Consider the following 24,121-nt stretch of genomic DNA (forward strand, 5'->3'; position numbering starts at 1 on the left):
TCCACGCGGCCGTGTGTTCCCCCTTTATACAGCGCTTGAAATTGGCTCTACTGGCACCCATGGTGTGCGCCTGCACTGCAAAACTAGTTGTCTGCCTCTTTCTTCACCACAAACGCAAGCTGAAAATTTCACCTGATTTGGATGCTCCCTTCAGGGTGTTGAATTTTGGGTGGCGAGCAATGTAGTCTGCTGAACACACAAATCTTTCTGATCCCTTCAGTTGTCCACTGTATTTTGGTAATCATTGTTGTAAGGCGAGACGAGAAGTGTGCCTGGATAGCTCAGGTAGTAAAAGTACTACTGGCGAAAAATAAAGTTCCCGATCAGACACACAGTTCCAGAGTGGACGAGGTGTGACGCTGGTGGCTGTGGCACGCAGGTGGCGCATGGACGTGAAGACGGCGTCGCCGCTGGGGCTGCTGGTCTACAACGCGGGGCTGACGACGCAGTCGGACTTCGTGGCCCTGGAGCTGGTGGACGGCCGGCCGCGACTGCTGCTCAACAAGGGCAACGGACCCACAGAGCTGCAGAGCGACGTCGCCGTGGCGGACGGCGCCTGGCACACGCTAGCCGTCCACTTCAACCCCACCTTCATGGAGGTCTCCGTGGATGGCGCAGTCTCCAGTCTGCGCCTCCCACCGGGCGGTAGCCGCTTCTTCGACCTCGCTGACACCGTACGTAAGCTCTCCTGTCGCACAGCTCCCTCACTGTTTTATGCTCAAAACGCAGAGTAAATGTAACACTTGAGGCTGGGAGTGATTCGGACGACAGATTCTCTTTGGTGTGAGAACAAGAAAACTAGCTATATCTCTCAATTGATGTTAGTCCTATAAAGATCATTGTAGTCTGACAATGCAGAAACAACTACAATGGCAATCAAGACTAAAGGGTGAGTCTGGAAACATCCCCCAGGCTGTGGCTAAGACATGTCTCCGCAATATCCATTCTTGCAGGAGTGCTAGTTCTGCAAGCTTCGCAGGAGAGCTTCTATGAAGTTTGGAAAGTGGGAGACGAGGTACTGGCGGAAGTAAAGCTGTGAGGACGGGTCGTGAGTCGTGCTCGGGTAGCTCAGATGGTAGAGCACTTTCCCGCGAAAGCCAAAGATCCCGAGTTCGAGTCTCGGTCCGGCACACTGTTTTAATCTGCTAGGAAGTTTCAAGACTACAGGGTGTTCAAAAAGTTTGGACCGGAATAAATGTCGCGAAAGTTGTCAGAGGCAGGGACGAGCTGTCCGGCATCGTAGAATCCGCGATTCAGTTTCCATTTCTTCAATGGGTGGGTAGTCATGATATACATGTTTTAAGGGTATAATCTGAACAGAAACACAGTGGCGAAGTCCGTTCAAATGGTTCAAATGGCTCTGAGCTCTGTGGGATATACATCTGTGTCATCAGTCACCTAGAACTTATAACTACTTAAACCTAACTAAACTAAGGACATCACATACATCGATGCCCAAGGCAGGATTCGAATCTGCGATCGTAGCGCCTAGAACCACTCGGCCACAGTGGCCGGCGGTGAAGCCAGTTTCGCACTGTTTTTGATGGGTACAAAGTTATGCATCATTTATTATATCATTTGTAATTCGTCATCAGCCATGACACGAATGGCTCGCATCACCTTGAAAAGCAAATTGCACTTAACAGAATGTGTTCCATATGCTGTCCGTATAACTAAAAACATTTCCGTTTCCGTCAGAGAAAGCTTGCATGGTCACAGGTAGACATCTACGGATGTCAGATCAGGTGAATGTGACAGCCACTTCGTGGGATCACGATCTCCAATCCAACAGTTGGGTAACTAGGCATCTAACGATTCCAGTACACAGGCGTGTTAATGGGGTGGTTCCCCATCCCGCTGAAAGTACGAAGGAAATGCCCCATCTTTGTTGAGAACTATAAACAAGACCACCCCATCCAGCACCTGCAGCTAGGTCAAAGCACTGATGGTTTCCATCAGGAAGATAGAGCCAATGAGACGCATTCCAAATGCCACACCATATCATCACTTTGCCACGTCCTTTAGACCTACAGAGAGATGTCCAACTCGGATTTTCCTATGGCCACTATCGCTAGTTGACGTGCCCATTGACGTAAGAACTCGCGTCATCGCTAAAGAGTATGTTGCAAGCAATATTGTGTATGGTGGCGTGTTGTGCTAACACCTACTCACGAAATTTGCATCTTACGCTCACGGATGATTTCCACCAGATACTGTTCGAGCTGCATTTGAATGGATCCCATTTCTGTTGCGTAGGATTCGGTGAATAATGCTCCGAGGGATGCCGTGCCGTTGAGCGAGTTGCCCGATACCTTGGACGGGAGTCATTTCCACTGCTGCTAACAGTGTCGTGGTCGTAGCCCTATTAGTTGTTGTGTGGGGACGGCCAGTACGGAGTTTATCTGCCACTGACGTCGTTTCTTGAAACTTTCTGAACAATTTCCTGACGGCACTTTCCGTAATGATTTCCCTGCCAAGGTGTCGCTGGCTGAAGTCCCTGGTAATTGTCATGGAACTCCGGCCACCAGCTAGCAGGATGATTTCTATCCTCTCTTCTTTGGTCAGCGGCATGTTGTCCTTTACATTAACTGCCCATCTGTAACGACAGGAACAGAATGTGATTAGCTTTGAACACCCTGCATGACGAATTACACATGTTATAACAAATTATGCATAACTTTTTACTTATCAAATATCTTGGCGAACGGAATTCACCATTGTGTTTCTCGTCAAAGTCTACTCTTAAAATATGTATCACAAGACCCTCTCCTTTTGAAAGAAACTGAACTGAATCCAATGTGGCAGATACCAAGATGGCGGAAGGCTCTCGCAGGTCACTCAAAAACTTTTCACCCTCCAACTTTGCTTATATCCATATCCACTGCGTCCCTGCTTCTTACTAGGTTAGCGATGTTTAGCCTAGTCGCTACTTTCGCGACACTCTCTCCAATTTAGCAGGCTACCATATGATGGAACGTAATGCGTTATTTGCTTCAACAGTGACAGTTTTATATGGAAGCAAGAAAAAAGTTGTGGGACCACCCCCCACGCCCAAACAGTTAGTTTAAATCACCTGCCTCTGTGATGATTTTTAAGTGACGTGGGGTGAAAAACCATTTCTGTGCAAGAATGGGTTGCGTCATTGAGTCGTGGCAGGGATGCAGGCCATTGGCAGCTCGAGAAAAACAATATCAGTAAGTTAAATATCTTTTTGAGATTCGTACTATCACAATCGTGCTGCAGTCCATGGAACTCTAAGAACTCCAAAGATTTTGCTCCAGAACTCCTATTCGAAGCTGTTTATTATACGACTTTCACCCATTCTTATGGTCGAAATCTAACATCGGTACATCTCAATTGGAGACACTGTAATCACTGCTGTTCGGAATTTTGTTGTTAAAGTTATGTCTCTACCAAATCAGAAATCATGAGGTAGGACATTGCCTTTCTGCCAAGCAAAAGTGTCTCCTGATGTCGTCGGTGAAGTTTCCGTCAGGAGAAATATGGGATCCGAGATAGTTGAAAGCAGAAGCAGGTAGTGATAGGTGAAAATTCTGGCTTTAAATTTATGTTTATTCTTCTGATTCTGTTTTAAAATGGTGGTTCCGCATCTACGGATCATTCAACGTTATTCTTGTCTATGTATTCCCGCGGTGATTAGGTCTAGTCCCACTGAACTCATCCACAATGGCCAAGCAGAAAATTTTAATTCATGTTAATTACTTTTGAAAACAGTTTTGGAGAAAGTCAGCAATCACAATGTAATACTTAAAATTAATCACAAAACTCTCAAGATCGCCAGGAACATTTATTAACAGATGACCGGCTCCGATCATCACTTAATCATCTTCAGATCTTCACCTGTAATACACGGCGGACATTAAGAAAGCCGATAAACTGCAGGGACCTATTCCTGAATGGAAATGGGGGAAAAAACGGTTCTTTGAGCACGTGTCAGGAGAGACATCGTATCCACGGTAGATGGCGCTGACGAATGAAAGTTCTTTTGTCCACATGCCATGTTCTCCTTGTGTGTTGCAGGGTGTGTGTTTGACACAGCGTACTGTAAGCAGGAGAATGGTCCGGTATTTATGTCGGGAACAAGCCGAGACGGTGTTTGTGTACGGCCAAGAAGATGGAAACGGTCAAGAGGCAACATACCCTGTAGAAGTCGGCTCTACAGATGTGGTGTACGCACAGTCCGACGCCTCTCAGCACCGTCCTCTGTCTGGGAAGGCCCATGGGCACATAAATGCTCAAACAGGTCGTGAAATGTTGCGTGATGCGATTGGTGAGAGTACTTGTTCTGGTATAGACCATTTCGACCTGCTTGGCCGTACACAGATACCATCACGGCTTGTTCCCGACGTGAATACCGGTCCATTCCGCTGCTTACAGTGCGCTGTATCAGTCACCCAGCCACGTTACAGCAGGAACACACGGGACGTTTCAGAGCAACTTTTATTCGTCAGCGCCATGTAACGTTGTAACGGTGCATTTAGAAATATATATTCATAGGAGATTTTTTCCTCCATTTCCTATCAGCAGTCTGTCCCTTCTGTTTATTGTTTTTATTAATGTTCACCCGCTATAAGACAAGATATCAATTGGAGTGATACATAAGGAGAACCTAATATTGGGTATAAAATTACGGAAACATAGATGTAGCCGTATCGATCGACAATGGGCATGCACGGAGAAGGAACTGCTGAATGACGATAATCAACTACTAGAAAGAACTGTAGAGCTGTTTCTTTAACACTAGAGACTCCGGCTACAGATGACAGCATGATGTCCAGTATTAACCGAGAGGATTATGTGCAAAACGATGTGCTTGTCAGCAAATACAACGTCAAAAATACGTAGAATAATTTTATAATAAAGGGGTAAGAGGTTAGTAATACAGCTATTGTCAAATATATTAAGAGCTTTAAAAAGGAAACAAATGATCATCAAATTCGTTGGTGTAATTTGCTCGTTAGTGGGATGCTGGAAAAATAATAACTGTATTTTGATTTCTAAGGGGATGGAGTACGCCAAAGATGTAGCAGGAAGGCCACTCCAAAGAGTGTATCGACAAGTGACGTCCATCATCTCTTTGTGAATCACCCCGCTGTTCTATCTTTGGAACGCCGTCCACCGTCTCCATAGAAACCAACAACATAGCAATTATTTTTCGAGCGTGGGCCTAGAGGGCAAATTACACACAATTAATGTGATGCCATTTCCTATTCTTAAAGCTCTCGGCGTATTTATTTGACATTAGCTCTATTAACAAACTGTTCATCAAGCGAGGTGGCGCAGTGGTTAGCACACTAGACTCGCATTCCGGAGAACGACGGGTGAAACCTGCGTCCGGCCATCTCGATTTAGGTTTTCCGTGATTTCTCTTAAACGCTTCAGGCAAATACCGGGACGGTCCTTTGAAACGGCACGGCCGACTTCCATATCCTTCTCTAGTCTGATGAGACGGATGACCTCATTGTTTGGTACCTTGCCCCGAATCAACCAACAAGCTGTTTGTCTTTTATTATAAAATTATTCTACGTAATTTTTACGCTCTATTTATTAAAAGTACATCTTTTTGTACGTAGTTCTCTCGACTTATGTAGCCGCGCGGGGTAGCCATGCGGTTTCAAGTGCCTTGTCACGGTCGATGCGGCGGCTCCCCCCCCCCCCCCCTCCCCGTCGGAGGTTCGAGTCCTCCCTCGGGCATGGAGCGTAAGTTAGTTTAAGTTAGATTAAGAAGTGTTTAGGCTTAGGGACGGATGACCTCAGCAGTTTGGTCCCATAAGACCTTAACGCAAATTTCCAAATTTTCGAATCATGTCTGATCGGGTAACGCTGACATCACGCAGTAAGATGTATTCCTCTATATATCCTGTATTATATTTCACTTGAAGGTCTGAAGATGAACATGTAGTGATCGAAACCGGTCACCTTGTAATAAACATGACTTGCGACCTAGATTTTTTCGTAATTAATTTCAAATCAATTCGTATTGTCACTGTACGTGCATTTCGTGCTGTGCTACGGGGGCGAGCGAGTGATGGGTCCCGCCGTGCCGGCAGGTGTTCGTGGGCGGCACGGAGGTGAACAAGCGGGCGCGCGCGCGGACGCAGGGCGTGCGCTCCGCGACGTCGTCCTTCCGCGGCTGCGTGCGCAACATGTGGGCCGAGCAGCGGCGCGTCGGTTTCCCCGAGGCGCGCGTCACGCACGGCGTGCTGCCCGACTGCGTGTGGACGTTCGCGTGCGCCGCGCGCCAGCCGTGCGTGCCCTCGGCGCGCTGCCACCAGCACGGCGTCGACTCGTTCCGCTGCTCCGACTGCGGCCAGCCCATGTGCGTCAAGCCCGACTACGCGGAGAGCTACAAGGTGCGTGCCGCCACTGCCCTCTGCCTGCCACCCGCTGCACTAGGCCGACCAAGCCGACGAACGACAGAGACTGGATTCGGCTGATAGTTGGTAGCCAATGCACTGGCGTTCGGCTTCTCATCCACACCAAACGAAGGGCTTGCGGCATAGAGATTTGGCCTTGTAGGAAAGCAATTGATCCATAACTTGCCGGCGTTGCTGCCGTTTTGTTATTCTTATGAAGTAGCGTTTTAATTGCCATTTCACCTGACCCTATTACGAGGTGAGAAGCGGATTTAACAGTCGTCGCAAGTGTAAAATTTATTTTAATGCAAGAAGCTTAGCACTAGAAAAATAATAATAAGAAGAAGAACAATAAGAAGGAGAAGAAACGACAACAATGTCTGTAGACGACCTCTCTTTTAAAAAAAAACTGAGCAGCAGTGTGGTGGGACAAAATTAATGACTACCTTAAAGCTGAATTGGAATATGGGCCATTTAACAATGTTTTGCTAATGGAAGCTACAGATTTATTATGGAATGTTGAAGGCCCCAAAAGCCCCAAAATTTCCGAATATGACACGTCTTCAAGGAGAACTGTACCTGCCGCAGAAAGTTAATAGTCACTTCCAGTTTTGTCGTGTATTTCACTCTCTAATTGCTGATATCGCCCCCACCCAGGAGTCTAATATTTCCAGTTTGCTTTTAAAATCGTAGTTCGTAGATGCCCATAAATATTCCCATTTACGATAAAACTGCCAGCTTTAATGCTCTCTCCATTTTTCACTCTATACCCCACTATTTTTAGACACAATAAATACATGCAGTCAGCAAGAGCAATCATTATCTAAATGGAAAACAGCGACTATTAAAGTTAAGTTTTTCAGGACAACCACAAGTCGCACTCAATATATTTTATTGACTGATTTCTCTCTTAAATTGAACAGCCTGCTACTGTACTTTCAATTGTAAAGTCCAGTGTTTCTCATGCTAAATTAAAAAGCGAAACATTTCAATAAAACATACTAAGCATGCCTTGTCGCTGTCCTGAAAAGCGTACGCACCAGTTCTAGACACACAGCAAATCGGTACTGTACCAACGAATGTTCGACCCAGCGTCCACACTAGGAGGAGGATCACAAGGCCAACCAACCGCCAGCGCTTTCATGTTACCGCCGTCAGATGTAACCGCAAACGGTTCCAGCCTCCTCGTTGGCTCCAAATTGCCCTCCGTACGCCTTAAGCAAATCTCGGCTCATGAAGCGGTTGGCTGTCGTTCGTTGGCCTTCGTTGGCCTAGTGTGTACTCGACTTGGAAGAGTAGCAGTGTGCCATTCACCTTGCCTCTTTGAATACACCGCTCCTCATCAGTTCACCGTAGTTAAGAAACGTCGCATGTGGCCAGTACTCGGATGGGTAACCGCCTGGGTAGTCCTCTTGCTGTTTGCTACTTTTCCGTTGCTTTTACGGCAAAGAGGAGGAGCGTTGGTTGCGTAAAGCCCCGATCACCAATATTGGTGTCAATGCTCTGGGTTAAATTCTAATCTTCTCCGCAGTGTTTCATGAAGTCATGGAACATGACATGGTTGAAAGTGATCCGTCAGTTTGATGAGGACCTTAAGCTCGACGGCACCCTTGATGCTATTCGACAGGAGTAGGCTATTTCCTGGCACCAGCTTTTACCCTTTCTTCCACTTTTCTCATCATCCTCCAACATAAACACGATACCACACTACTCAAACCCACTACAGCCACCACACTTACCAGTAAGACTTAAACACACAAGTGTCTCACATTCCGACGGGAAGGTGCCGTTGTGGTCCAATGACACGAAACCTTCCCAATCAGGTAGCTGCACCTGCCCGTACGTGTCACGAGCCAACGATGCCATACGACTTTACTTAACTCGGAAAAGTGTAGCTGTGAATATGAAACCTATCGATGGCGTTAGCCCTGCATATTAAACACTCATTGCCACTCATTACTCCCAACGATAGATCACCTGGTAGCTATCTCCATTACGGAAATATGTATTTCGACTGTTATATATAATGTAACAGTCAGCCAAACGGATGTACACAACTTTTTCAAAAACCACATTAACCATGTTTTGACAGCTCTAAGACTATCTTCATCAGAATGGTAAAAGTTACCTAGGAAAATCTATAAGGTACAGGTAATATACACCAAATAGTTACATATGTGGAAATTTTCAAATAAAAACCAGAAAACTGTACTTACATGAACTCACATGGCAACTTTTAAATTATCAGCAACAGTGCTATCGTCAAATGACATGGTTTTGATGCATGAGTCAAGAATAAAGGTTATAATAAAAAAGACAGACAGTGATCACAGAATAATGCAATCTTAAGAGCGGCGGCACTGGTTAAGTTCTGTAACCGACTAAGATGTAACCGACTAAGACCGGCACATACACGGCGCAAGAGTCATCAGACTAAACGGCATATAAGCCAACACTGCCATGAGATGGACACAAGGATTAGTAGTGCCATCTAGTAACAAAGCGGCAAACATAAAAACATCTACGTTAAGAGCAAAATTACATAGCTGTAGGTATATATTAGTAACAGATAGTAGGAAATACGAAAGTTTGCAAAAATAGTAAATCAGCCTTTTTACAGGTAGTTATAAATAAAGTAGAAGACTGACAATGTCAGTTGAATAAGGGAAACCGACATTCCCAACACTACTCTGAGGAAAATTTCAAAACTTAGGCTGTTCTAAGTAACGCCCCTAAACCTTGAAAAACGTTTTTATTACGCATCTGCAATTGTTCGTTAAGAATGAAACCGTATTTAAGCGACAGATGCTTGAAAATTTCTAGCTCTTCAAGGATATCGAGTCGGAGACCTTTTTTCTTGGATTGTGGAATACTGACATCTGGAACGTCTTTGAGTTTATGGCCTGTGATTAACAAGTGACCGGCAAAGGATGAATTATGAACATTAGTACCCTATTTTCCTAGAAGATGTTCTCTAAATCTTGCAGATATAGCTCGCTCTGTTTGCCCTATGTAATGAATTTTGACTGTTAACGTAGCGTTCCACTTCGAAAATCACTTCCGGAAATTCGTGCCAAGCAGTGGATTCTTGGTCGGAGGAAAGAGGTGAAAGACATTCCGTTCCGTGTCGGGAGAGTACAGAGAGAAAAGCAAAATTTGAAAGCTCATAAACCCAGTACGTATCCTGTGCAGAGTGATGTCGTCTGAGTCACTCGAAACCCAGTCTGCGGCAATCTTTCTCATATTCCAAATTAAGTGTAAGATGCTCAAACTGGCCCACGGACGGTTTCTACTTTTTAGGCTATCGCCTAGGTTGTGATATCTCGGTCTTGGTGCTTTCTCTTTCTCTTCCCGGGTGATCAAAGAGAAATGGTCTGCTACTCCGTTCGTAGTCATTCAGATTCGTGTGAAGGCTCTGTAAGAGTCTGCGATTCCTAATCATTTTGTCATACATGGGTAGAATAAAAATATCGAAAGCCCGCGAGAATTGCATGCTTGAACATAAATGCAGACGCTAACCGAACATGCAGATTGTGGTGTTATATTCGACGACGAACGGTACCTGCAAATGTCAGTCGTGTTCAGAAGAGTGTTCTGTTTAGTTTTGAGTACACTATGTCGGCAGTAAGTCGACATGAACATGAAGAATTGTTTTCGCTCGTATGATAGGTGCTTCTGTAAGCAAGGTAACTGAAGTGTTTAGTGTTTTAAAAGGCACCACATCGAAGATCTATAAGACACACAGGAAAAGTGAAAAAGCATCAACCGCTGGAGGAAATACGCAGAGTGCAACAGTGACAGACAGTCACTGAACAGTACCGTGACGAAAAGTATGAGGACGGAATTTGTCAATGTCACTGTAGAACTGAATGTCACACTAGCGAACCCTGTCAGCAAAAAAAAAAAAGCAACACGAACGCGTGATACATAAGGAAGGAATTACAGGGAGGGCTAGAATTCCAAAACACTAAGCAGTGACGCAAATGCCTGTGACGGGAAAACGTTGTGCCGAAGCCGTAAAACCTAGACAATGGAGCTGAAGGAGGAAGTCTTTTAGACGGACGAGCCTTGTTTCACACCGTTTCCATCTTCAGGAAGAGTTTACGTCCCAAAAGTGAAACAAACTGGGAGTTCAGTTATGATTTGGGCAGCCATATCAGGTATTTCATGGACCCATGGTTACGTTGGACGGTTTATGCGACCCTTCTTGCTGACGCGGTGTATCCCGTGGTGCAGTGTCCGTTCCCCAGTGGTGATGCTGTGATGCAAGAGGACAGAGCCTTTCTTCTATTCCCTTGAAAACCATGCAGAACCTGTATTCACTAGACGCGGTGCGTGAAAGCTGTTTCCAATGCCTATCGTTTTCATACACCGTATTATTCATGGTAATGTGCTGTGTCTTTGATGTTTCCATATTTTTATCCACCCCTGTACGTTGGTACACTGCCAGCGCTTACTTACACCAACTCAGCATGGATTGTTGCACCGTTCTCTCTTCTTCAAGCGCCGAAAACAAATTACAGCATTCCACTCCGCTTCATCGGTGGACCGTGTTATTTAGTTGTGGCTCCTCTAGTGGCGCGCTAGTGGCTAGCAAAACAAACAAAACATGCATTACGTGTCTTCATTTCTTCGATTTTGTATGCCATTGGTACAGGAACATAGACAAATTAAAAACGAAAATGAGAAGTACTGATGTTCGCAATAAAATGATTACTGTTGTGAAACATTAATACTGTGTATTTCAGATATTTTTTCGAGGTGGTAATTAAAATTTTATGAGCATCTCTTTTATTCCTCTCCTTTTGCAAGAAGAGATTATCTGGACAATAAAAGCTATAGAGTCTGAAGCTAACACCTTCCACTTCCAAGACCTGAATTTTAACTTTGATTTTATTCGTTTGAATACTAAGACAGGATCGTGTTAAAATGTAAACTGTTCTCCTATTCACGATGTAAAAGTGGTAATTGTTTACTTGTGTCGGAAGTACATGGGAATTATCTAAACAGAGGCATCTGATTCGCATGAAAAGCGCTCACAAAACACTATTAAAAATGTTTCGGTTGTCGAACAAAGATGAAACACGGCCATATAAAAGTCAGTAAACCTTGATTTTTCGTCGTCAGTTGCCTTGTAACTATGTCTTCTTAAATCGTAGTCTAACTGTACAGACCAATTCTAGAGCGCGGCGTCCTCTGCACCAGGAAAAACGCATCTCGGCTGAGCACCTCGTGTGTTACTCGGCAAAGACTATCGTAGCATGAACTAATTTCGTCATATGAATAGGTACAGCCACGCTCCAGTTCAAAGTAGTAATCGTTTGAAATATTGGATTTTTAGAAAGAATGAGACGAAGCTCTCGGAGGAAGAGACCAATTGACCTAAGTAAAAGCATCCAGAGCAATTCACTGGAAAAACTGTGGGAGGTAATAAAGAATGAAATAATTGAGGCAGGACGGGATACGCTGAAACAAGAGGCCAAGAGATCCTAGATAACTCACAAAGTGCTCTCTTTTATTGATAAAACAATAAAATGAAGGTAAATGAGGTAGGGTAGGCTATTTAGAAATGAAATTAATTGGTAGTATAAACAGGTAAAATCAGAACGAATGAGAGGCACTTGAGAGACAAAGAGAAATAGAGGAATATTAAATGTAACATTGTTGTTGTTGTTGTTGTGGTCTTCAGTCCTGAGACTGGTTTGATGCAGCTCTCCATACTACTCTATCCTGTGCAAGCTTTTTTATCTCCCAGTACCTACTGCAACCTACATCCTTCTGAATCTGCTTAGTGTGTTGATCTCTTGGTCTCCCTCTACGATTTTTACCCTCCACGCTGCACTCCAATACTAAATTGGTGATCCCTTGATGCCTCAGAACATGTCCTACCAACCGATCCCTTCTTCTGGTCAAATTGTGCCACAAACTTCTCTTCTCCCCAATCCTATTCAATACTTCCTCATTAGTTATGTGATCTACCCATCTAATCTTCAGCATTCTTCTGTAGCACCACATTTCGAAAGCTTCTATTCTCTTCTTGTCCAAACTATTTATCGTCCATGTTTCACTTCCATACATGGCTACACTCCATACAAATACTTTCAGAAACGACTTCCTGACACTTAAATCTATACTCGATGTTAACAAATTTCTCTTCTTCAGAAACGCTTTCCTTGCCATTGCCTGTCTACATTTTATATCCTCTCTACTTCGACCATCATCAGTTATTTTGCTCCCCAAATAGCAAAACTCCTTTACTACCTTAAGTGTCTCATTTCCTAATCTAATTCCCTCAGCATCACCCGACTTAATTAGACTACATTCCATTATCCTTGTTTTGCTTTTGTTGATGTTCATCTTATATCCTCCTTTCAAGACACTGTCCATTCCATTCAACTGCTCTTCCAAGTCCTTTGCTGACAGAATTACAATGTCATCGGCGAACCTCAAAGTTTTTATTTCTTCTCCATGAATTTTAATACCTACTCCGAATTTTTCTTTTGTTTCCTTTACTGCTTGCTCAATATACAGATTGAACAACATCGGGGAGAGGCTACAACCCTGTCTTACTCCCTTCCCAACCACTGCTTCCCTTTCATGTCCCTCGACTCTTATAACTGCCATCTGGTTTCTGTACAAATTGTAAATAGCCTTTCGCTCCCTGTATTTTACCCCTGCCACCTTTAGAGTTTGAAAGAGAGTATTCCAGTCAACATTGTCAAAAGCTTTCTCTAAGTCTTCAAATGCTAGAAACGTAGGTTTGCCTTTCCTTAATCTTTCTTCTAAGATAAGTCGTAAGGTCAGTATTGCCTCACGTGTTCCAGTGTTTCTACGGAATCCAAACTGATCTTCCCCGAGGTTGGCTTTTACTAGTTTTTCCATTCGTCTGTAAAGAATTCGTGTTAGTATTTTGCAGCTGTGACTTATTAAACTGATAGTTCGGTAATTTTCACATCTGTCAACACCTGCTTTCTTTGGGATTGGAATTACTATATTTTTCTTGAAGTCTGAGGGTATTTCGCCTGTTTCATACATCTTGCTCACCAGATGGTAGAGTTTTGTCAGGACTGGCTCTCCCACGGCCGTCAGTAGATCCAATGGAATATTGTCTACTCCGGGGGCCTTGTTTCGACTCAGGTCTTTCAGTGCTCTGTCAAACTCTTCAACCAGTATCATATCTCCCATTTCATCTTCATCTACATCCTCTTCCATTTCCATAATATTGTCCTCAAGTACATCGCCCTTGTATAGACCCTCTATATACTCCTTCCACCTTTCTGCTTTCCCTTCTTTGCTTAGAACCGGGTTTCCATCTGAGCCCTTGATATTCATACAAGTCGTTCTCTTATCTCCAAAGGTCTGTTTAATTTTCCTGTAGGCGGCATCTATCTTACCTCTAGTGAGATAGGCCTCTACATCCTTACATTTGTCCTCTAGCCATCCCTGCTTAGCCATTTTGCACTTCCTGTCGATCTCATTTTTGAGACGTTTGTATTCCTTTTTGCCTGTTTCACTTACTGCATTTTTGTATTTTCTCCTTTCATCAATTAAATTCAATGTTTCTTCTGTTACCCAAGGATTTCTACTAGCCCTCGTCTTTTTACCTACTTGATCCTCTGCTGCCTTCACTACTTCATCCCTCAAAGCTACCCATTCTTCTTCTACTGTATTTATTTCCCCCATTCCTGTCAATTGCTCCCTTATGCTCTCCCTGAATCTCTGTACAACCTCTGGTTCTTTTAGTTTGTCCAGGTCCCATCTCCTTAAATTCCCACCTTTTTGCAGTTTCTTCAGTTTTAATCTACAGGTCATAACCAATAGATTGTGGTCAGAGTCCACATCTGCCCCTGGAAATGTCTTACAATTTAAAACCTGGTTCCTAAATCTCTGTCTTACCATTATATAATCTATCTGATACCTTTTAGTATCTCCAGGGTTCTTCCATGTATACAACCTTCTTTCATGATTCTTAAACCAAGTGTTAGTTATGATTATGTTGTGCTCTGTGCAAAATTCTACCAGGCGGCTTCCTCTTTCATTTCTGTCCCCCAATCCATATTCACCTACTACACTCCTGGAAATTGAAATAAGAACACCGTGAATTCATTGTCCCAGGAAGGGGAAACTTTATTGACACATTCCTGGGGTCAGATACATCACATGATCACATTGACAGAACCACAGGCACATAGACACAGGCAACAGAGCATGCACAATGTCGGCACTAGTACAGTGTATATCCACCTTTCGCAGCAATGCAGGCTGCTATTCTCCCGTGGAGACGATCGTAGAGATGCTGGATGTAGTCCTGTGGAACGGCTTGCCATGCCATTTCCACCTGGCGCCTCAGTTGGACCAGCGTTCGTGCTGGACGTGCAGACCGCGTGAGACGACGCTTCATCCAGTCCCAAACATGCTCAATGGGGGACAGATCCGGAGATCTTGCTGGCCAGGGTAGTTGACTTACACCTTCCAGAGCACGTTGGGTGGCACGGGATACATGCGGACGTGCATTGTCCTGTTGGAACAGCAAGTTCCCTTGCCGGTCTAGGAATGGTAGAACGATGGGTTCGATGACGGTTTGGATGTACCGTGCACTATTCAGTGTCCCCTCGACGATCACCAATGGTGTACGGCCAGTGTAGGAGATCGCTCCCCACACCATGATGCCGGGTGTTGGCCCTGTGTGCCTCGGTCGTATGCAGTCCTGATTGTGGCGCTCACCTGCACGGCGCCAAACACGTATACGACCATCATTGGCACCAAGGCAGAAGCGACTCTCATCGCTGAAGACGACACGTCTCCATTCGTCCCTCCATTCACGCCTGTCGCGACACCACTGGAGGCGGGCTGCACGATGTTGGGGCGTGAGCGGAAGACGGCCTAACGGTGTGCGGGACCGTAGCCCAGCTTCATGGAGACGGTTGCGAATGGTCCTCGCCGATACCCCAGGAGCAACAGTGTCCGTAATTTGCTGGGAAGTGGTGGTGCGGTCCCCTACGGCACTGTGTAGGATCCTACGGTCTTGGCGTGCATCCGTGCGTCGCTGCGGTCCTGTCCCAGGTCGACGGGCACGTGCACCTTCCACCGACCACTGGCGACAACATCGATGTACTGTGGAGACCTCACGCCCCACGTGTTGAGCAATTCGGCGGTACGTCCACCCGGCCTCCCGCATGCCCACTATACGCCCTCGCTCAAAGTCCGTCAACTGCACATACGGTTCACGTCCACGCTGTCGCGGCATGCTACCAGTGTTAAAGACTGCGATGGAGCTCCGTATGCCACGGCAAACTGGCTGACACTGACGACGACGGTGCACAAATGCTGCGCAGCTAGCGCCATTCGACGGCCAACACCGCGGTTCCTGGTGTGTCCGCTGTGCCGTGCGTGTGATCATTGCTTGTACAGCCCTCTCGCAGTGTCCGGAGCAAGTATGGTGGGTCTGACACACCGGTGTCAATGTGTTCTTTTTTCCATTTCCAGGAGTGTATGTTTCCTTCTCTCCCTTTTCCTACACTCGAATTCTAGTCACCCATGACTATTAAATTTTCGTCTCCCTTCACAATCTGAATAATTTCTTTTATTTCATCATACATTTCTTCAATTTCTTCGTCATCTGCAGAGCTAGTTGGCATAAATAAATGTAATGTTGGCATAATAAATGTAACATTATTTAACTAATATGTGCAAGTTAGTATTAACCTACGAAATTTAGATCGAAAACCTCCATTAATAGTAGAAGAAAGAGCAGACAGATGGCAAGAATACACTGAGGATCCGTAGGAATGGGAGAAACGATCTAGAAATGTGATACAGAACGAGGACGAAGATATAGGTGGTACAATAATGCGGTCGTACTATGAGGAACGCTGAGTCGTCTGAATTCAAATCAGCTGGAATCGGTTAGCACAGAATTCTATGGGAAGTGTGAATGTTTTTGAGAGTATCAGAGATATGTAGAATGGATGACTGAAGCAACTGATTACCACAAAATTATCATCATCACGTTACGAAAGAAGGTACGTGCAAATGAATATAAAAATTATCGAACGACTGATTCGACAGGCCATGCTTGTAAAGTACGACAGTCACGTTTGCCCCATGAGAATGACGATGGAGGCAATCGATGATAGTGAACCGAGAACTTTACATGTAAGGACTCCGTCCCTAAAACCTTCGTAACCATGTGAACACAATAGATAGTAATTGACTAAGAGTAAGTATATCACGCGCTCTGAAGGTTATATACAAACTTAATTATGTATTAGATCATTCATCACGAGAACCGAGGATCTCGATGATTTTTGCCTGTTATTGATATCGGTACAGGAAAATATCGGTCCCAGGAATTCCTAGACTTCTCTGTGTTATAATTACAGATTAAGAATTTTCGGATTTTTTTTCCTTTACTTGTACCGTGAAACGTTGCTTCTAGCCAAAATTCATGATTCTATGTTTTTTATGAGTGAGTTTCCCAGTATCAAAATATTTGACATAAATAAATGGCTGCATCTTTTGATTACATTGACTTAGAAGCTTAAACTTTTTACACCGCCAAGGTATGTGGCACAAATTTGAACTTGTTACGTCAACCTGCTCAAGAGAAAAATATTCTTAACAGTTGGACAGACAGAAGGAAAGATGGACAACAGAGTGATCCGTTAAGGGTTCCGCTTGTACCATCCGATGAACGAAAGCCTGAAAACAGAATGATACACAGTTTGTTTTTAAAAAGGAAAGAGGTAAGACAAAAGCCATTTTGACATTGCGCTTAGTATTGGAAAGCAGATGAAAAATACCAGAATATCTTGAGACGTTCCCTTCCTCCATCACTCGGAGCTACCATGGCGTGCCACGAAATCAAACTGGCAGCCGCCGCCAGTCCACATGCTGTTGGCGATGTGCAGTGCGCGAATCTCGCTGCTCTCACAGTACTGCTCGCAGGATTTAATCGGAAACGTATATTCGCGAGTTCGGATTATTTTTCTGCTCTGCTTCCCTATAAAATCACTCTGAAATACCGAACGCCAGCCCCACTTTGATCCGTGAGACAGAGTTATGTAAACTTCTCACTAATACAATGTCAATATCGAAGCCCTGTAGTAATCCTACTACTTCCAGGAAAGATCCCGAGATCAGACAGCTGATTTGTGATGGTTGACGACTAATACACGGCTCCATGTGGCCTCTAACAACTCTTGTCGATATTTCCTCACAACAAAATCAGCAGTGCAGTTCAAAGGCAATAGGGAAAGAATTGTACCTAAACATCACTCTCAAACTTACAATGCAACAAATATCCGCCACTTTCCCGACACCACCTGCAGCTAGCTAGTTGTTTCAGGTTCTGCTCTGAGGCCTTTATTTATCCATAAAGTCCGCACTCACTAATAAGCAACACTCGCCAACAAAACGGAAAATTATCTAACTTAGTAACTTAGAAGTAGATGCTTCGATGTATGAAAGTCACTTAACCACTTGATGAAGCCAAGTCATCCGATCCAGACGGTAGACCAATTAGGGTCGTCTTTTCGGATCAAAATGGTTCAAATGGCTCTAAGCACTATGGGACTTAACATCTGAGGTCATCAGTCCCCTAGACTTTGAACTACTTAAACCTAACTGACCTAAGGACTTTACATACCTCCATGCCCGAGGCAGGATGCGAACCTGCGACCGTAGCAGCAGCGCTGTTCCGGACTGAAGCGCCTAGAACCGCTCGGCTACAGCTGCCGGCCTTTTCGGATCATGCTGAATTAACAATCATAGATAACTCATCGCTTGACGAAAGATCACCACATAAAGCGCAAGATAGGAAACTGAAGTAATCCTACTAATTATAGACCTGTATCGCTGACGTCGTTTTTTGGCTTCTCGAATATATACTGTGTTTGAGAATTATGAGTTACTTAGAAAACTACTAATGACACACACACCGAGCTGTTGAAAGTCATCCGATAGCGGTAATGACTTACATAGGTGGCGGTGTTACCGCGTACACGAAGTATAGAAGGACAATGATTGACAGGCCTGTCATTTGTACTCAGGTAACTCATCTGAAAAGGTTTCTGACGACGGGAATTAACAGACTTTGAACGTGGAAAAATAGTTGAAGCTAGAAGATTAGGACATCCAATTTAGGAAAATGTAACTAAATCCAATATTGCGAGATCCACCGTGTCAAGAGTGTTCTGAGAATACAACATTTCAGGCATTACATGTCGCCACGGACAACGCAATACCCATAGGCCTTCATTTAACGACCGGGAGCAGCGGTGTTTGCTTAGTGTTGTTAGTGCTAACAGACGAGCAACACTGCGTGAAATAACCGCAGAAATCAATGTGGGACGCTCGACGAACGTATCCGTTAGAACAGTATGTCGAAATTTGGAGTTATAGGCTATGAGAGGAGACGATTGACGTGAGTGCCTTTGCTATCAACACAACATCGCTGCAGCTTCTCTCCTGGGGTTGTGATCATATCGATTTGACCCTAGACGACTGGAAGACCGTTGCCTGCTCGCATGAATCCAGATCTCAGACGGTAAGAGCTGATGACAGTGTTCGAGTGTGGAGCAGATCCCACGAATCCAGGAGTCCAAGTTGTCAACAACGCACCGTGCAAGCTGATGGTGGCTACCTAATGACGTGGCTGTGTATACACGGATGGACTGGGTTCTCTGGATGTTCAGCTACAGGGAGGCCATTTGCAACTGTTCATGGACTCCATCTTCCGAAGCAACAATGGAATGCTTATAGATGATAATGCGCCATGTAGCCGGGACACAGTTGTTAGCGATTTGTAAAAGAACGTTCCTGAACAACTGAGCGAATGTTTTCGTCACCCGAATAGCCCGACGTATATCCCATCTGACATTTACAGGACACAGTCGAGAGGTCAGTTCGTGCACAAAATCCAACACAAACAATACTTTCGCAACTACGGACGGCTATAGTGACTACATGACTCAGTATTTCTGCATGGGACTGCCACCGTGTTGTTGAGTCCATGCTACGTCGAGTTACCGCACTAAGCCGGAAAGAAAGTGGTATGAAACGGTATCAGAAGATATCTCATTACTTTTGTTATCGCTTTGTAGTTATCACGGTTCAGAAAATCGTTCTTCTACAACACAACTAGCTGTTTATTCTCAAGAAATAATGATTGATATCGGAAGGAAGATCTCAGACTGATATCATATTTCAAGATTTCTAGAAGGTTTTTAACACCGTTCCTCGCAAGAAGCTTCCAACTAAATCAGGTGCTTATGGACTATCACCTCAGTTGCGCAATGGATTCGTGATTCTCTGTCAGTTCGCAGTTCGCAGTAATTGACGGAAAGTCATAAAGAAAGTACACATGATGTTCGACGTTCCCGAAGAAAGTATTAGACGCCCTCTGTTGTTGCTAATCTGTATAAACGTTTTAGGAAACAATCTGAGCCGCCTTCTTACCTTGTTTGTAGATCATACTGTCCTTTACTGTCTAGAGCAGTCATCAGAAATGATTTAGACAAAAACTGCTGTATGGTGCGAAAAGTGGCAATTGAGCCTAAGTAGTGAAAGTATGAGGTCATCCACATAAGTGGTTAAAGCAATTCGCTACATTACAGTGCATCGATATATCACACAAATCTGTACTGAAGAGCCAAAGGAACTGGTACCCCTGCCTAACATCGTGTAGGGAACTCGCGAGCTCGCAGAAGTGCCGCAGCACGACGTGGCATGGACCTGACTAATGTCTGAAGTAGTGCTGGAGGGAATCCTGCAGGGCTGGCCATAAACCCGTAAGAGTGTGAGGGGGTGGAGATCTCCTCTGAACGGCGCGTTGCAAGGCTTCCCAGATATGCTCAATAATGTTCATGTATGGGGAGTTTGGTAGCCAGCGGAAGTGTTTAAACTCAGAAGAGTTTTCCTGGAGCCCCTCTATAGAAATTCTGGACGTGTGGGGTGTCCCATTGACCTGCAGGAATTGTCCAAGTCCGTTGAGATGCACAATGGACATGAATGGATGCTGGTGATGAGACAGGATGCGTAAGTACCCATCACCTGTCAGAGTCCTTTCTAGACATATCAGAGATCCAACATCACTCCAACTGCACACGCCTCACACAATTACAGAACCCCCATCAGCTTGAACAGTCCCCTGCCGATATGCAGGGTCTATGGATTCCTAAGGTTGTCTCCATACCCGTACACGTCCTTCCGCTTGATACAATTTGAAACGAGACTCGTCCGACCAGGCAATATGTTTCCAGTCATCAATAGTCCACTGTCGGTGTTGACGGGCCGTGGTGAGGCGTAAAGCTTTGTGTCGTGCAGTCAGCAAGGGTACACAAATGGGCCTTCGGCTCCGAACCGCCTTATCTTTGATGTTTCGTTGAATGGTTCGCACGCTGACATTTGTTGATGGCCCAGCATTGAAATCTGGAGCAGTTTGCGCAAGTGTTGCACTTCTGTCATGTTGATCGATTCTCTTCAGTAGTTGTTGGTCCCGTTCTTGCAGGATCCTCTCCCCGCCACAAAGATGTTGAAGATTAGATGTTTTACCGGATCCCTGATACTCACGGTACACTCATGAAGTAGTTATGCGGGAAAATCCCCACTTCATCGCTAACTCTGACATGCTGTGTCCCAGCACATGTGCGCCGACTATAACACCACGTTCAAACTCACTTAAATCTTGCTAACCTTTTATTTTAGCAGCAGTAACCGATCTAACAACTGGACCCAACACTTTGTAACTAACCTGCTACTACGGGTTATTACGTTATTATTGGGAATGGAAATACTTATTGCTTATGAAATTAACGTGAGAAGATTGGGGTCGCCACCGACTCTAACTATACAACTAATCAAAGGTTTGGTCGAGTCGGAAAATAAATTAAAATGATCACAGACCAAAAACTCACAAAAATGCATACGTTGTGATGTCGCTCATAGGGGATACGATGTAATTAATAGTATTCCCCGTGCACTGTTCACGACAATCAAACATTTAAAATAAAATATCACATGCAAGAATGCTGTGCAGAAGATCAGCTCCCAGCAACACACCTGAAAATAAGACTTAATCTAAAGCATTTGTTGTAAAATACAAGGGGAGACTAATCACTGGACCTGTGCATAAGGAAACGCATTGGATGTGCTAACGGGAAAGCTACGAGGTGACTGGCTTAGGTGCAAAAACGTAATCTCGGAACACAAGAGAAAATTGTAGGTAAAATCATTTATTCCTAAGATAAGGATGTGAGGCATGTACGCGATTCCTGCTAACACGTGGTTTGTGGAGACACAATTTCTAGGTATAGTGCCCAAATTGCAACAATATCACATCACACAATCATGTTAACATTATCTAAAACAAACATGCGATCGGACAGTTAGTGATGCCGGTAGCCCAACAACTATAATGTTCTACCACGTGGTTGGCTCCCCACGGACGAAAGACACATAAAGCAAGGAAAATTCACGAGAAGGCAAAGCTCTAAATATTTAGAAAGGTAAAAGCTTATGCAGGCACAGCTGAAGGCAAACAGACATTCATACAGAAGCGAGTGCTCACTTCTTATCGACACCTTTGTGTGACGCTCTTCCGGTGGATCCAAGTCTGCTACAGAAATTTGCTAAAAGAAAAATCTGCCAAAGTTTTGCATTCCTTGCTGCGACAAGGCAAAGCAATCTTCCAGATGTGAAAAGCGAGACCAAAAACTAACAGGTCTCCTCTCGCCAAGTAACAGCGCGCCACGCGGTCAGTCTAACTCACCCTTCTTCGACTGGAGCACAGCTGTGGACGCTTCCCGTACCGGCGGCAGACTGCCACCCTTTTTCCTCTCCAGCCTCCTCCACGCTCCGCGTGGACCGGAAAACCCAAAGATGCCATTTCCGCCACCACTCTAACGCAGGTGGATTTCTCACAAGTAGCGAAAACCTCTTTGCCGACTTGACCACTACGAGAGTTGGCTATTCTGTACCACTGCTGCTGAATCTGTACGACTATCGCAGACTTTCTGCAGCAGACTACGCCACCGTCTAGCAACGTGACACACAACGACATTCATTCAATCACACCACTATGAGAGTTATGAGGAAAGAGAAACAAGGGAAAGAGTTATTTTATTTGAGCGCCGGTTTCGGCGCTACATGATTGAAGGGGTCGCCGTGTTAAAAATGTATGCCTAGTAGTCATTGAATGCTAACTCGTATTTTGATTGGACCAGAAATGGAAATCTTCCCTTACGTCAGTCAGGGGACCTGAAGATAGCATAATGTAGCGACGAAACTGGTTGCTCAAATAAAATAACAGTTGGAACCTTAGACGGCTGAAAGGTGTTTTGACTCAACATTCCATTTTCTTCAGGCTCAACGAAAACCGCCTTCACCCTGTAGCTGGAACCTGGTTGAGTCGACTAGAACAGCTAACATGCAAGCATAAATGGGCTGTAAAGCAATGATGTGTTACAACTTACCTAGCATTTGTGTACCTAGATGACGTGTTCGGCAATGTGAGATTGAAGCAAGTAGTCCCCACTTCTTGCAAGGGAAGCATCCAGTTTCTAAATCGTAAAACTGAATAAAAATGATTTAAAATACGGAGATATGTCTATTCTACTTCCCAACCAGATTATTTAGCTATAACACTCAGTATTTGTGTGGACTTGATTTTTGAAGGCTGGCGAAACAAAAGACTACACAAGCCACTGAAGGAACAGTATCTTATAACAAATAATTGTGAGTGGTACATTTACTACAATCATAAATGTGGTATTATGCGGGAAAAAGCAAAAAGTGTGCTTGAAACAATGTGCAGTGTGTCCGGTAAAAATACAATAATATAAAATTTAATAACTTGAGGTAATTGGGAATTTTATTGCTGGCTTGCTTCTACAAGTATAAAACTAGTAAATAAACTCCACCCGTACAGGCCACGAAGGCCCAACGGTACCGACCGGCTACCGAGTCATCCTGGGGCCATAGGCGTCGGTGGGTGCGGAATGGAGGGTCATGTGGTCAGCACACCGCTGTCCCGACCGTTATGTCAGTTTACGAGACCGAAGCCGCTGCTTCTCAATCAATCAGCTCCTCAGTTTGCCTCACTGTCAGTGCACCCTGCTTGCCAACAGCGCTCGGCATATCAGATGGTCACCCATCTAAGTGATAGCCCAGCCCGACAGCGCTTAACTTCGGTGGCCTGACGGGAACCGGTGTTACTACTACGCCAAGGCCGTTGGCAGTCTGCAAGCATAGTAATTCAAAATGTTTTCTGTGTTTGCTTCCGGCAGTTGGTACCGCGTGCGCATGCGCCTAACTGCTTTGTTCACATAAACGCTCGTTAGGAGTCATGTCGCCTCCAAAGCAGAATGTTTTCTGTGTACCTTCTCTCGGGGAGCTAAAGTCTGTCACAACGACGTTTTCGGCCTGAGTATGGACTGTGGCCAACTGACGATATTTCCAGTTATGTAAGAAGAGAAGCGGAACTACCAGCTTCGGCAAACAGAGAGTTTGCTTTCGGTATCGGGCCGCCACGCTAAGCACTCACTGACAGAGGCTACTGTTGAATTAATACGTACGTCCTTCCGGCGGAGCCATCGTAGATCAATCAGCAAGTAGGCAGCTACAGTTATATCGTTCGACAGTACACTATGTCCTCCAAAAAAGGCTCCATCTAATGCTGTACTCTAACTGCAGCTTCGTCACAAAATCAAGGATGATGGCAGGCCGCGATTGAAGGCATTCGCGGA

The 24,121-nt window shown here is 44.7% G+C and overlaps 1 protein-coding gene across 1 annotated transcript in view; it reads left to right on the forward strand.

The window, feature by feature from the left end:
• LOC124796073 (chondroitin sulfate proteoglycan 4) overlaps positions 1-24,121 on the forward strand; it is a 543,527-nt gene that overhangs the window by 56,519 nt on the left and 462,887 nt on the right. The window contains exons 4-5 of the mRNA XM_047260159.1: positions 380-674; positions 6,072-6,374. Coding sequence (XP_047116115.1) covers positions 380-674; positions 6,072-6,374 — 598 coding nt within the window. The remainder of the gene's footprint in view (positions 1-379; positions 675-6,071; positions 6,375-24,121) is intronic.

Source organism: Schistocerca piceifrons, chromosome 4 (genome assembly GCF_021461385.2).
Source record: "Schistocerca piceifrons isolate TAMUIC-IGC-003096 chromosome 4, iqSchPice1.1, whole genome shotgun sequence".
NCBI classification, from domain to species: Eukaryota; Metazoa; Arthropoda; class Insecta; order Orthoptera; family Acrididae; genus Schistocerca; species Schistocerca piceifrons.